General features: G+C 39.5%; 1 protein-coding gene across 1 annotated transcript; it reads right to left on the reverse strand.

Annotated features, from left to right (window-relative positions):
- Positions 1 to 9,499: 9,499 nt before the first annotated feature.
- Positions 9,500 to 10,993, reverse strand: LOC126926425 (uncharacterized). Its single transcript, XM_050742732.1, has one exon. It carries the CDS (start codon positions 10,946 to 10,948, stop codon positions 9,500 to 9,502), a length of 1,449 nt encoding a protein of 482 aa, XP_050598689.1. The 5' UTR covers positions 10,949 to 10,993.
- Positions 10,994 to 15,261: the final 4,268 nt, after the last annotated feature.

Raw genomic sequence — 15,261 nt, forward strand, 5'->3', positions numbered from 1 at the left:
AACGTTAGTCTCGGTACAATTAACATTGTTTACAATTTAACTTAATGTCTAAATAAGCTGAGGGTCCAGTGTAACAACAAAATTTTGTTCGGAGGTTTGACAACAAAAGGAATAGAAGAGAACATGAATTAGTAACGTTGTAATTAGTATTGGAAGTGCTAGTTGCATCCTGTGGGTTATCAGCCGGGTCATAACGGCGAAATGGACCAGTCTCGATTTCGCACCCCAATGGATCTCGTTTTTCTAGATCGCACGACCGCACCAGACTTCGTAACACTATAGCTCATGGTGCGCGTGAACACATCACTTGCCCCTTAGTCGAGCTTCATAACACTATAGCTCATGGTGCGCGTGAACACATCACTTGCCCCTTTACCGAGCTTCATAACACTATAGCTCATGGTGCACGTGAACACATCACTTGCCCCTTTACCGAGCTTCATAACACTATAGCTCATGGTGCGCGTGAACACATCACTTGCCCCTTTACCGAGCTTCATAACATACTCCGTAAGGTGCTACGGTCTTTGTGTTAAGGATCTTCCGAGATCGAGGTACTCATGTCGTCGTGGTCACTGTTATTGCCGTCACTACCGACGTCCAATTCAGCAGGAACGCAACTGTCCGGCATTTTTCTTAATCTGTCATGACTATCTTTATACGATCGTTTGCGGTCTAGCGTTTTTTTTTTTTTTTTTTAAGTATATCTCCTTCCAAAATCTCTGTTATTACGAATGGACCCTTGAATTTTGGCTCTAGCTTGGTTTAGTTTCTTTTCCCGTTTTTGCGTAGTACGAAATCGCCGAGGTTAAACCTAACCACTTTAGCTTTGTTTCTATCAAATCTTTCTTTGTTGTACTGGGCTTTACTCTCTATGTTCTATACAGCCTGCTGTCTTACATCGGAGATATCGACTTCCTATTCTTCGATATTGTCGGGTAGCAATAGGTCGTACGGTCTCGCTGTTCTACCGATTAGTAGTTATAAAGGGCTCGAATTAGTCACGCGGTTGGTGGTGCAGTTCAACGCCAGCTGTATTTCCCCAATCGCGTCTTGCCACGGCCGCCCGGTCGTTTCTACTGTCGTGAACGTATTTTCAATGTACGCATAACACGCTCTACCTGTCTATTGGCTCTACTATCATCGGTCGCTATCAAGTGGACTTTAATTCGTTTGCTTTCGCAGAATTCTCGAAATTCATTACCCTTAGAACATCTTTCCTGATCTGCTATTATCCGGCAGGGACTTCCGAATAAAAATATAGCGGGTTTAAGCGCTTTAATGGTGTTACGGGAATCTATCTTACGAGTATGATGCAGGTATACGAATTTAGTGAACACATCGATCAAAAGAATGACGTACTCCTTTGAATCGCTTTTACCACTCAACTTGCCTGTTATGTCCATGTGGGCCGTATGCCAGGGTATGCTGGTCTTAGGTATAGGATGTAGTTCGGCTTGTATCTTACCTGAACTAGCTTTCGAAACTTGACAAGCATGACAGTTCTCAATGAATCGGCGAACGTACTTCGCCATCCCTTCGAACCAGTAATACTCGTATAGTTTTTCGAGCGTTTTCTCCCAACCTAAGTGCATAATTGACTGGTGCACATGGTTAATAACAGACTATCTAAAACCTCTTAGGACTATAGGTAAACAGAGAGTCCTGCCTTTTATTTGTATCCTACGGTAAAGAATACCGGACCGTAATTCGTATGTATTCGCGATGTCTTCCGCGAGCTCATCGTTTTGCAATTCCTTGACGATTCCCAAGGTTTGAGAATCGCGACGTTGTTCGGCTAATAGCCAGTATTCCGATATTTCGGCCAGATTGATTTCTTTCTCCGCAATTTTATCAATTTTACGGTGGTCTAAGTCTACGGGGTTTCGCGAGAAGAAATCTACATGGGCTGTCCGTTTACTTTCCACATACATAATGTCAAAAAAACAAAAGTCTGCAAGTAGGCCCATCACCTATGGTCCCTGTCATTTAAATGTACTCTATTACTCGACGCTTTCCACGAGTCGCAATCCGTGACGACAAGAAATTCCCGTCCATGTAGATAGTGACGAAAATGCTCGACTGCGTTTACGACTGCTAACGTCTCTAGTTCGTAGGAATTATACCTAGATTCTGCGAGGGTAGTTCTTTTGCTGTAATACTCTATTACTTTGCCTTTACCTTCGACTTGATGCGTCAAAATCGCCCCGTAACTCTCCGGGCTAGCGTCAGTATGTAGTTCTATCGGGTAATTGGGGTCGAATATCATTAACACCGGCGCGTCGGTCAGGGCGGAAACTCCCTGTTGTCTTATTTTCTCGTGTCTATCTGTCCAAGTTATATTTCTGTTATTTGAGATGAGCGCATACAGGGGTTTCATCACCTGCGAGAATTTAGGGATGAACTTTCGGAAGTACGAAGCTAACCCTATGAATTGCCTGAACTGTGTGACGGCCGTTGGCACAGGTAAAGAACTTAAGGTGTGTATTTTACCCGGGTTGGGACGAACTTCTTCGTTATGAATTACATATCTCAAATAGAGCACCGATGTCTTTAGAAAAGAACAGTTCGCAAAGTTAACAGAGAATCCTGCTTTTACGAGCGTATCTAATACGGTGTTCAATCTTCCTAAAGCTTGATCTATCGAGTCGGCAATAATTAGAACGTTATCGAAATAAATAACAACGTACGAATGAGCGAGGTCGCCTAGGGCCTTGCGAATGGCCCTCCGAAAGACGGACGGCGCAATTCTTCAGTTCAAACGGCATCGTTATCTACTTATATTGTCTGTCGGGAGTAACGAACGCTGTATACTTCGCTGAATTAGGATAAATAGGAATTTGGAGAAACCGGCTGGCCATATCCAGGCTAATAAAATATCTCACCTCTTGCAATCTCGCGACTTGATCCGCAATAAGGAGTAAAGGGTGCCGATCCGCGACGGTACTTTGATTCAGCTCTCAGGGATCCACTCGTAATCTATCTGAGCCGTTTTCTTCTTCGCGAGTTACATAGGGCTCGCGAATGGCGAATTACTAGGCCTTATGATCTTTGCTTTAATTAAAACGCTTATTTTCTCACGTACCGCTCTTCGGTCCTCCTCGCTAAGTCTATAAAGACTTCCTCGTACGGTGATGTTAGGATCAATTAATCGTATTTCTAGCCGGCCTGTATTTACGCGAATACGTAGGGAACCCGTAACGAATGAATCTTTGAATTTGTCGAGAAGAGAAATTGATCGACTTTTATTATTACCATGTAAATCAGTGTCAGCTTCATTAACGACGATCTCGTTTGCAGTGGTTTCATTACAGACATTAATTATTTTTGTTTTACACATAGCGAGGCTATTTTGTGTAATGTTACGTCAAAACCCAGACTTAGAGTTCCGCAACTAATCGCGATATCATATTTTAGATAACTATCAGCAAGGACATGAGAAATTATCTTCGATGTAAAAATCATTAATACACACGATGAACAAATGGGAGGCGTATGTTTAATACAAGTATTTCCTGCTCCTCGCATTACTAATATGTCAGTCATTCTTTTGCCAGAAATTTCGAGGCCACGGACTCTTTAATTAGTGAACGCTCGGCTCCCGAATCGGAGTAAAATGGAAACGACTCACCCAGATGACTTGATCTACCCGATGATGCTTCCAGTACGTAGAAGTCGACTCGCCACTCGTTATTGAAATTATGGTTTTCTTTCATAATCAGGTTGACAGTTGCGCCCCGTGCAGCGGGGTCGGAACGTGCGATTTTAAGGGTTAAAACGTGGTAGCGAAAACTTGTTAGGTTTCACACTCGATTTTGCACTAGCGACTGGGTTACTCGCGCACGATGGTCGTAAGTTCTAACACTGTTATAATCGGCACTGATCCCACTTCTGATGTCGGGTTGGTGTTACGATTAGAGTTAGGGTTAAGGGCGTAAACGAATCCCTATTGGCACTAGACGTGATCACTATGCAATAGAGGAGATATATACTAGTGCAAACATGACCATGTTGGAATTGGACAAGTAGTCGCGATAATTTGATACTCGAGAAGCTAATGACAATGATCCTAGGCTCAATAACGAATCCACGGTCAACGGAATGACGAACTCTACTCTTCTTTAGCGTCTAAGTTGTACTCAATGTTAATGCATGGGGCAATCACTACGTATCCGAGAGTTACTTGAATCGTCGTCGAGATCATACCGGAGAGTAACTCTCCGTCTCGACGATGCCGTCGAGGAAAACTATAATGGGTGGGTCTAAGGACATGAGATCCTCGGATTCGTCAAAGAAAGCTTTCGTTCCAAAGGTGAGGGAAATTAGCGCTGTTGCTAATTGGTCGATCTCCATATCGGCGTTTTGAAAGAGATGCTGGCCGCCCTTGAGGGGAGGTTGTTGACGGGGGCATCGTTCGTGGAAGATAGGCTTCTCCTATCGTCCCGTAGTTGCAACAAGGACTGTTTGTCTAAATGAAGAACTTTGCTTGACTAAATCTGAAGATTTATTGCGGGTCCTCAAGTTAGCTAAACATACTGCGGAGGTATATTGACATCTGGAGATCATCTTACCCGAAGGATAGGATCTGCGTGTGGCGAGCCACGGAACAGAAACCATTGTAATATTTACTGCCACGTGTCGCTACGGCTATTTCTTTAAAGGAGAGGTATAGAGTTACTCTGTGCCTTTGTTAGATAAAACGTTCATCCCTTGACCGCGGCTACGTTCGGCGACTGGTTGTCGCCTCGAGCCCAAGCTCACTATCATAAACCTCGAACAATCGGAGCGACATTTGTTTAATCTAAATTACGACATTACGGTATTCCCGAGAATCCAAGGAGAGGTTCCGGTGTTTTTCCATCTCCGACATATATATATATATGTATCATACATAACCAAAACAATGCAAATGTCACGCGAGTTACTCAATATACAGAAACACTTTAACAAACTACCACCACGCACCACCTCTTATAGAATGACGTATTAAAACTTGTCCTTGAACTCACAATAACTTTGGGGAACATAAGAAATAGAGCATACAACACGTGCAAAGACTCGGCAAGCACCTCGTACGATTCACCGACATCAGCAGGGCGATCACCGGACACACAAAATGCAACCTCAGCAAGGCCAAGCAGCCACGCGACCGGCACATTCCACTGGTATCAGTAACGAAGGCCATGGAAAGAACGCAGACGCAGCATCAGCAAAATACGACCACCTGTAACATGTACATTCTTTCAAGCACCTTGTATGTCATTAACACCAAGCAAAACGTGAGATGATCAAGAAGACGAAATTTCAGCAAAGGGTGAGATAATCAAGAAAACAAGAACCCCAGCGGAAATAGGTAGTTACGATATTCTTAAATTGTCACGTAGTAATGGTACAATTACAAAAGAAATAATCGGTCACGTGACAATTAGGAAGAATATAAATAGAGATTCAGTACTCAATAGAGTAGTTGTAGGAGTGCAGTTTTAATTGAGGTCAGAGCTGGTTTTACCAAGTTCAGAATTTAATTGAAAGTAGTGTTGAAAGTAGTTAGAGTTCAGTTTTAATTCAGAGCAGTCAGAAGTCAGTCTTAGTTGGAAACAGTGAGTTTAACTTAAAGAGTATTGTAAGAGTATTGCACTTAAGGTTCGGTATTAACTTGAGATTCGGTGATTCATTTATTCTTTTGTTCATTCACAAGTCGATCCGCCTGCGTCAAAGAAACAATCTAGTACATATTGTAATTCCGTTTAATAAAATTGTTAATTAAGTTCGAAGATCCGAAACGTCGAGTAACTAATCGCGAAACAAAATTTAATTGTTAAAACCGATTCATCGCCAAACCATACTCACACCTGATCGACTCCACAAATCAAACAAGGTAGGAGATTCGAAATTGTACACCCCCTTCCTTTCTTTTTTAACTTTTAATTGAACAAAGTTGTCTTCAAACGAAAGTATCCGTCGGCAGCTATAGTTGACAGATAGAAGTATCAAGTAAATAACTCACTTAAAATTTTATTCGAACATCTTGAATTCACGACAATTATTCTCTGTATCGACCAGTGATCACGGTGTTTTCAATAATTGGAAACATCTATGGTTTTCGTTTTCCTCTTCCCACCGTTAGCAGATTGCTCATCCTTGGGTGAGGCCTACGAAGTCACACTGATTGTCTACAGTGAACTCAGTCACCAAATAAAATAATCATTTACACATTTACGACTTTACTTGTTGTCAAGAACGAATTATAATTCCATGACGAAATCGAGAAAGAATAGAAAAGATAAAAGTCACCTCAGCAAAAAGCGAGCCGAACGTTGGTACAAACGATTAATTGCTGCAGAAATAAAAAAGGAAGAGAGGAGGCATCGAGAAGAATTAGAGTCAAATCACGAAGGTTCACCACCTAGTTTTTCGCCCTCAAATTCACCAATTTCCGAACACTGCGAGGCGCATTCCTTTCGATCTCGTTCGCCATCGCCCACATCACACCATAGCGTTTGTTATTAATCTTATTGGTACGAATAAATATTATCCTACCAAACATTTGTAAAATTTATCCAGTTAGAAGCTAGAATATTTATTTATTGTACATCGCTGTATAATATATCTACATTTGCATCCGACGATACTAATTGCTGATATTGTAATACCTTTAATCAACTAACAACGAATAAATTAAAATATAGTTAAACCAACATAACTCTGTCAGACGAAATAAATACGTTGCCAATTGTCTATCCCTAATAACTTTAATCCTCTCCCGTGCCAGTATTCCTGCGCATAGCAGGTTAGCCGAAAGGTGGAATTCATTTGCCAGTTGCATCAAACGTAAGTCAACGCTACCCATTAAACACGAGTTAGTAGATAATAGACTCTCACCTAGTTCAAACCCCACGACAGACAGGGTACAAGGTTTGATTTCCTACAGGCAAGAAAATGCTTACAGAGGCACTTCCAGTCTGGGAATTCAAAAGACACGACAGACGAATGTACAACGTTTGTTTTCCTACAGGCAAGAAGGTGCTTACAGAGACACTTCCAGACTGGGAATCCAAAAGACACGATAGACAAACAATACCCATCATACACTAACACTTCCAACTTAAAGAAAATAATAATAATAAAAGGAAATTCTTCGAAATAGTCTTTAGACTATTTCTGGTGGCAGCAACTACCATATTAATCGGACATCTCGATTAGTATTTCATAAACAATCATACCATTTCAATTTTCCCCTTCCGATTAAACTCAAGATAACACAACAAAAATTTTTTCTGGATTTAGTCTAGACTAACACGGAAGGCATAGCACAATCAAATCGAACATAACAGAACGTAACACAAGAAAACAAGAACCCCAGCGGAAATAGGTAGTTACGATTGTTACGTTCTGTTATGTTCGATTTGATTGTGCTGTGCCTTCCGTGTTAGTCTAGACTAAATCCAGAAAAATTTTTGTTGTGTTATCTTGAGTTTAATCGGAAGGGGAAAATTGAAATGGTATGATTGTTTATGCAATATTAATCGAGATTTCCGATTAATATGGTAGTTGCTGCCACCAGAAATAGTCTAAGGACTATTTCAAAGAATTTGCTTTTATTATTATTATTTTCTTTAAGTTGGGGTGTTAGTGTGTAATGGGTATTGTTTGTCTATCGTGTCTTTTGGATTCCCAATCTGGAAGTGCCTCTGTAAGCACCTTCGTGGCTGTAGGAAAACAAATCTTGTACCTTGTCTGTTGTGTCTTTTGAATTCCCAGACTGGAAGTGCCTCTGTAAGCACTTTCTTGCCTGTAGGAAAACAAATCTATGTACCTCCGTCTGTCGTGTCTGTTGAATTCCCAGACTGGAAGTGCCTCTGTAAGCACTTTCTTGCCTGTAGGAAAACAAACCTTGTACCCTGTCTGTCGTGGGGTTTGAACTAGGTGAGAGTCTATTATCTACTAACTCGTGTTTAATGGGTAGCGTTGACTTACGTTTGATGCAACTGGCAAACGAACTCCACCTTTCGGCTAACCTGCTATGCGCAGGAATACTGGCACGGGAGAGGATTAACGTTATTAGGGATAGACAATTGGCAACGTATTTATTTCGTCTGACAGAGTTATGTTGGTTTAACTATATTTTAATTTATTCGTTGTTAGTTGATTAAAGGTATTACAATATCAGCAATAAGTATCGTCGGATGCAAATGTAGATATATTATACAGCGATGTACAATAAATAAATATTCCAGCTTCTAACTGGATAAATTTTACAAATGTTTGGTAGGATAATATTTATTCGTACCAATAAGATTAATAACAAACGCTATGGTGTGATGTGGGCGATGGCGAACGAGATCGAAAGGAATGCGCCTCGCAGTGTTCGGAAATTGGTGAATTTGAGGGCGAAAAACTAGGTGGTGAACCTTCGTGATTTGACTCTAATTCTTCTCGATGCCTCCTCTCTCCTTTTTTATTTCTGCAGCAATTAATCGTTTGTACCAACGTTCGGCTCGCTTTTTGCTGAGGTGACTTTTATCTTTTCTATTCTTTCTCGATTTCGTCATGGAATTATAATTCGTTCTTGACAACAAGTAAAGTCGTAAATGAGTAAATGATTATTTTATTTGGTGACTGAGTTCACATATGATGACTCACATATGACTGATGTACATATATGTTTTGTAGTTTAGGTTATGTTTCGCTTGTTCTATATATATATAGTAATTGATTTAGTAATGTATTACACACATATATATGTATATCTTCAGGATGTAATTTTCTAATAGGACAGACAATTTAATAAATTTTATGTTTATTATTAGAATAATCTTCAGGATGTAATTTTCTAATAGAACAGACAATTTAATAAATTTTATGTTTATTATTAGAATATCGATCCCATGTATATATATATGAATAATTAACTTATGTTTAATAAATTTTATTAAAGAATTTCCATTTTTATTGCACTGTGAGTTTGTTTCGAGGTATACAAGTTGACACCTGCGTTGTTAGTGTATTGCGGTTATCTATGTTTTCGTTCCGGCACGTGCGGAGCGTGGGACGTGACACCCCCCCTCTTGGAGTTCAAATTTCCGGAGGAAATTTGACTGATTGTGTCCTTTAGCTCATTTAGAGCGGACGTAGTGGGTGTTGGTTGTTGGTATATTGTATCGTTATATGTAATTGATATTCCTTGTGGTTGTGTTTGATTTTCGACGTTGCGTTTTCCCTTGATGTACAATAGCAGGTGAGTGACTGAGCCCCATATTGCTCCGAGTAATGCGAGTCCGCATCCGTAAGTTTCGCGTAATTGATATCCATGTATAACTATGTCAACTATTGTTTTCATCATTTTCAGTATTATGAAGATTCCAAGTATTGCTGCGCTGACCGTTCCGAATTCCATAAAACCAGTCCATAATTTCGATGCAGTATTCTTTGCTAGTGTCGTTAGTGCGTTTTCATCCATGATTCCCAAGATATTTACCGTTCCAGGGACGATTACTTTTCATGTTGCTCCTCTGGCCAGTGTGTTTAATATTGCTGTTTTCTCAGCTGGGAACATGACGTGGTCTCGTAGTGTATCCAGGTCCCTTTGGGTATATATTCCGCTTGTGGCCAGTGATGATGGTGCTGAATATTGCCATGTTTGGCGTGTGTCTGGACGGAGTTCTTGTGGTGCAATTGCCTCCATCGGTTTTGGTACGAACTTGTGCCAGAGTCCGTCAATGTTGTATAGTGTGGGTAGTACTGCACTACATTCTCTATGATTTCCATGTTGAGTTAGAATGTGTGTTTTCGGTGTTAAAAATGCGGTGCGATTTCCTTGCCAAACAGGTAGTTCCGAATAGCATTCCGTCGTGTGTCGTATTTTTACCTGCACTGGAACACATTTGACTATATGGACTGCTTCTCCTGCGATCAAGGCCATATGTCCTGGGGTTTTGGTTATTGTATAAGCGAATTCGTCGGGCAGAAGGGTTGCTAAACTTAAAGCGTTTTCTATTACTTTCTTTTCACTGGTGCATCTTTGTGTCAATACATCATGGTATAGTGCCGTCATTTGTCTTTTAATGTGCTTCTCTACATAAACGAATTTAGAATTAACGTATGTGAATATATCCAAATTTTCGACTGCTGTCTTTCGTTTGGATATGAACGTATTTCCTTTTGTTGTCTCCAATAGGAACAATTTAGGGTGCTCTGTGGATAGTAAAGTGTATCCGCATAGGGGTTGTTCTCCGGTTTTAGTCAATGCAAAGGTTACTTCTTGTGTTGTTAATGCGTAGACTGGTTGTGCTAGTTCCCTGTTAGTTTTTATTTCTTGAATCCTTGTGGCAATTCCTTCATATAGTACATCGTACTGATCAAATTTGCATGGTGAGGGCGGTTGTGGTTGCCAATAAGTGTACCCGTCCTCGGCGTCTAGACAATTTCCTTCGCTGAAGGTACATACCGTTCCTGATTTCAATAAAATTTTATTCGCTTCAATTCGTACTCCTGATCTTAAACTTTTCCTTACTGTGGCTTGTACGACAACACCTTCCCAGCTTCCGTATGGGTCTACGTACTGTGTTCCTTGGCAGTTGCCGTCGTTTGTTAATTTGCCGGCTAGGACAAGTGACCTCGTTTCCGTTGCGTTATCCTTTAAGCCTACTATAAGATTTTGTGGTCCGAGTGAAAACGTGCCATCTAGGTGCATCCTAGCACATTGTTGAGCGGTTGTTTCGTGGAGGTATTCGGCGAATCCGTTGTGCACTGCCGAAGTGTGGGAGTGCATGCCACAATAATATATAATTCGTGTTATTTGTACCTTGCATTGCCTCACGCTGGTAAATTCGAATTCCGATAGTTGCAGTAGTTGGATATAAGTGTCTTGGTTTTCTGTTATCACAGGCTGTATGCTGCAGTCCCCGATGGAGTTTAAAGAGAGTGGTAACGTTGAGGTGATTGCCATTGCAGTCGTATCCTATCAGGCCATATACTATTTTGATGAGGGTAAGTATGATGACCAGATAACTCATTTTCCCTGCCAATAATTTATGTCTTTACATTCTAGTGTTTACAATATAAGTTACAAAAATTTATATATATGTATGTCGGGTCGGCGTTAACATTTGAGTTAGGGTTGAGGGCGTGAAACGAATCCCTATTGGCGCTAGACGTGATCATTATGCAATAAAGGAGATATTTACTAGTGCAAATATGACTATGATGGAATTGGACAAGTAATCGGATAATTAGGTACTCGAGAAGCTAATGACAATGATCCTAGGCTCACTAACGAATCCGCGGTCAAGGGGATGACGGACTCTACTTTTCCTCAGCGTCTAAGTTGTACTCAATATTAATGCACGAGGCAATCACTACGTATCTGAGAGTTACTTGAATCGTCTTTGAGATCGTACCGGAGAGTGGTTCTCCATCACGGTAACGCTGTCGAGGAAAACTATGATGGGTGTGCCCAAGGGCACGAAATCATCGGATTCGTGGAGAAAAGCCTTCATTCGGAAAGTGAGGGAAATTGGCGTTACTGTTAATTGGTCAATTTCCATGTTGGTGGTTAGGGAAGGGTGCTAGCCGCCCTTAAGAGAAAGTTCGAGAAGAGGAAGCGTCGTTGGTGAGAAAAATAGATTTCTCCTATTTTCTCGTAGTTGGGACGAGGACTGTTTGTCGGTTTGAAGGACTTTAGTTAAACAGACCTTAAGATTTATAGCAGGTCCTCGGGCTAGCTGAACATGTACTGTGGAGACGCGTCGACATCTGGTAATCATCTTACTCAAAGAATAGAGTCTGCGTGTGGCGAGCCACGGGACAGAAATCGTTGAAATGCTTACCGTCGTGCCCCGTCCTAAGTATTTCTTTTAAGGAGAGCTATAGGGTTACTTCATGCCTTTGTTAGACAAAACGTTCATCCCTTGACCGCGACTACGTTCGGCGACTGGTTGTCGCCTCGAGCCCGAGCTCACTATCATAAATCTCAAATAAGTACAGTCGAATCGAATGACAACAGTTTCTTAATTCGGCTATGGTGAAAACCAAATTACAATACTAGGGGTCTTCCCAAAGTTCCGAAGGGAAGGTTCCAGTATTCTTTCATCTCCGACATGTATTTATATAGATATATATATATACATGGGTGTGTATGAGTGTGTCAATAAATATAATGGACATGCATGAAAATTATAATATAATATAATAGATATAATATATATGCTTTGTTATGAATGTTGATTGTTTTACATAAGTATTCATTTTGTGTGTATATTATTGTTATTACGTTGTATACATATTATATATGTATGTATATACATAGGGAAAGAGTTTTAGTATGTTAATGTTTGTTTACAATTGTACGTATGCATGTGTTATAAATGTGTATGTATGTTTATGTGTATGTATATGTATGTATATATATTCCCATCAATTTACATTATTCTTGCGTTACGTTGTATTGATCATTATTTTGTTCCTTCTTCGTTATGATCTTCCCCTTTTCTATTATTATTTATAAAATATTCATTCTTTAATTGGAAATATGATTTATTTTGTAACGCATAAAGATACTATTAGCACGTGTTGGTTATTTAAAATGGCCGCCTGTAAATGTCTCTAGTATGTGACGACATTACATTAATGCGAAATTATTTGTGACTTTATTTTAATAATTGATGTATAATTGCAATAGGAATAATATTATTTTGCATTTATTTAATGTGCATAATTATTGCGTGTATTCGGCGCGCATGCGTAAACGCTTTCCTATGTTCATGGCAATCCAAGATGGCCGCTCGTGAATGTCTCTAGTCGATGTGCACGTGTAAGAGCTATGCTATGTTCATGGCGGTCCAAGATGGCCGCTCGTGAGTGTCTCCGGTAAAAGTATAGCGACGCGTCCTTAGTTAGCTTAATACTGAAATAATTGTTCGTTCGTCGCTTAGTTTCCTCTATTTTAGCGCAGTTAAATTTTTTTTTTGTGACAATGGTGTTGTTTGCGTAATCATTATAACATTTATATACTGTGTGTTGTTTTAATCTAATAACATGTGGCTTTGTCGTTGTTTCACATCTGTATAATGTAATTCTAGAACTAATCTATATATTGTTAATTAGCATCTTTATTGTTTACAGGTTCTACAATTCTAATCCTTCACCACCGAGTACTTTATTTGGAATAATTATATAAAGCGCGTTGGGTATTTTCTGGTTCTTCGCTACATTTCCAACACTTATCATGATTATTTTTACTTATCCTAGAATTGTAAGTATATATATAGATATATATAAAACATTATAAAATATGTGTATAATAGATTAGTCTGTCCACTATCTTGTTTACTAAGACCGCTACGTTAGCATTGAATTATTTGTTATGATGTCATAAATTTCCCTTTGTTTTTCAGTTTCCTGTTGCCGTCTTGACTGCTTCGGCAATGTCTGGTTCAGTATTTTATAAGTATTCGCCTAACTTTGTTATAATGTCATAAATTTCCTTTTGTTTTTCAGTTTCCTGTTGCCTTCTTGACTGCTTCGGCAATGCCTGGTTCAGTATTCTATAAGTATTCGCCTAACTTTGGTAGTGGGCTTCTTGTAACTGCGTCGGCTTTAATGTGTATCTTCCGATGTGAGTAACGAGTTTCTTATTATTGTCCATTTTTATTCCAAGATGGTTTATAACATTCTTCCCTTTTTTTTTTTTTTAGGTTATGATTGGTTATCTTGGTATTTATTACCTTTGGTATCTTCATACCGTCATATATTATGTTTTGCGAAGATGGATCCGTAGCAAATCCTCGTGGAACTCTTGCGTGTACACTTTCTTCTACGATAACTTGTTGCATATGGACTTTGTTAACTTATAAGGTACCCTTTAATTTGCTAAGACCATTCTGCTAGTTTAATTGAGATATTGTGAAGCTTTAACACTATTATTTTCTTCCATATATACATATATTGAAGCAATTGAGGTTAGTTTATCCATTCGTTGACAGTTGTATACTATGTTCTATGGAGTGGGTCCACAACTTGTTTTGTTTCTTTTTATGATGAATAATTGTTCACGAGGTATCTTTCCACTTTTACTGTTTTGTAATTATTTACTGGATTACTCATTTTGGAATCGCTCTGGTGGTCTATTTCGATGATGTGCCAGTTTTAATTTATTCAAGTGTACTGTTCGAGGGAGTCCTTTTACTTCAATCTTGACTTTTTGATTTTGCAAAATTTCTAACACTTTATATGGTCCAGTATATTGATCAGAGAATTTTCCTTTACTAGGTTCTTTTAGTAGATATACCAAATCTCCTGTTTTAAAATTTTGAGGGTTGATTCGTCGGTCGTAATATTCCTTTGATCTTAATTTAGATTTTATCAAGTTTTCCCTTGCCATTTGCTGCACGGTGTTGATTTTATTGAACAAGTCTGTGAGATATTCTGCGTATGTTGGTTCCATGTTTTCTTCGATTATCACTTCACCAGTAGGTTCTCTTGCCAAGTGTCCAAAAACCAATTCATGTGGTGAAAATTTCGTTCCTTCGTGTACAGAGGTATTGTAGGAAAACATGGCTAGTTCCACCCATTCGTCCCAATTTCTGGAATTTTCAATATATAACTTCAGGTATTCTGTCAATACATGGTGAGATCTTTCGATTGAACCGTTACTTTGTGGGTGATATGCCGACGTGGTGTATTGTTTAATGCGGAATCTTTTTGCTACTTTCTTCATTAGCGAAGATGTAAAGTTCGCTCCTTGATCAGTGAGAATGGCTCTCGGCGACCCGAATCGACAGATAAATCGTTTTACGAAAGCATCCGCTATCTCGGCTGAAGAGATTCCTACCATGGGGATCCCGATTGAGTACTTTGTCAATAGATCTTGGATAGTTAGTATATACTCGTTTCCCTTTTGAGTTTTTGGCAACGGCCCAACGATATCCATACTGATTTTATCGAACGCTGTGCCTGGTGTGTCCGTAAGTATCATTGGTTGCTTCGTTTTTATCCTTGTGAGTTTCTTCAATTGGCACTCCTTGCATGTCCTTACATAATCTTGAATTTCCTTTTTCATATTTTCCCAATAATAGTGTTGTCGTATTCTCAAAGAAGTTTTAGTTATTCCTTTGTGTCCTGCTACAGATGATTCGTGTTTTTCTCGTATTATATTGCTTCGTGTTTCTACTGGTGGGATAGTTACTTCCCCGGTACAAATGGTAATAGTTATTGTTTTTTCTATGAAAACCTCCTTTAATTTCCTGATCATGTGTCGCCAGG

This window comes from Bombus affinis, chromosome 18 (assembly GCF_024516045.1).
Source record: "Bombus affinis isolate iyBomAffi1 chromosome 18, iyBomAffi1.2, whole genome shotgun sequence".
Classification (NCBI taxonomy): Eukaryota; Metazoa; Arthropoda; class Insecta; order Hymenoptera; family Apidae; genus Bombus; species Bombus affinis.

Bases quoted from the DNA above. Each gene is read 5' to 3' on its own strand.
- LOC126926425 (XM_050742732.1), bottom strand. From the start codon at position 10,948: ATGGCAATCACCTCAACGTTACCACTCTCTTTAAACTCCATCGGGGAC.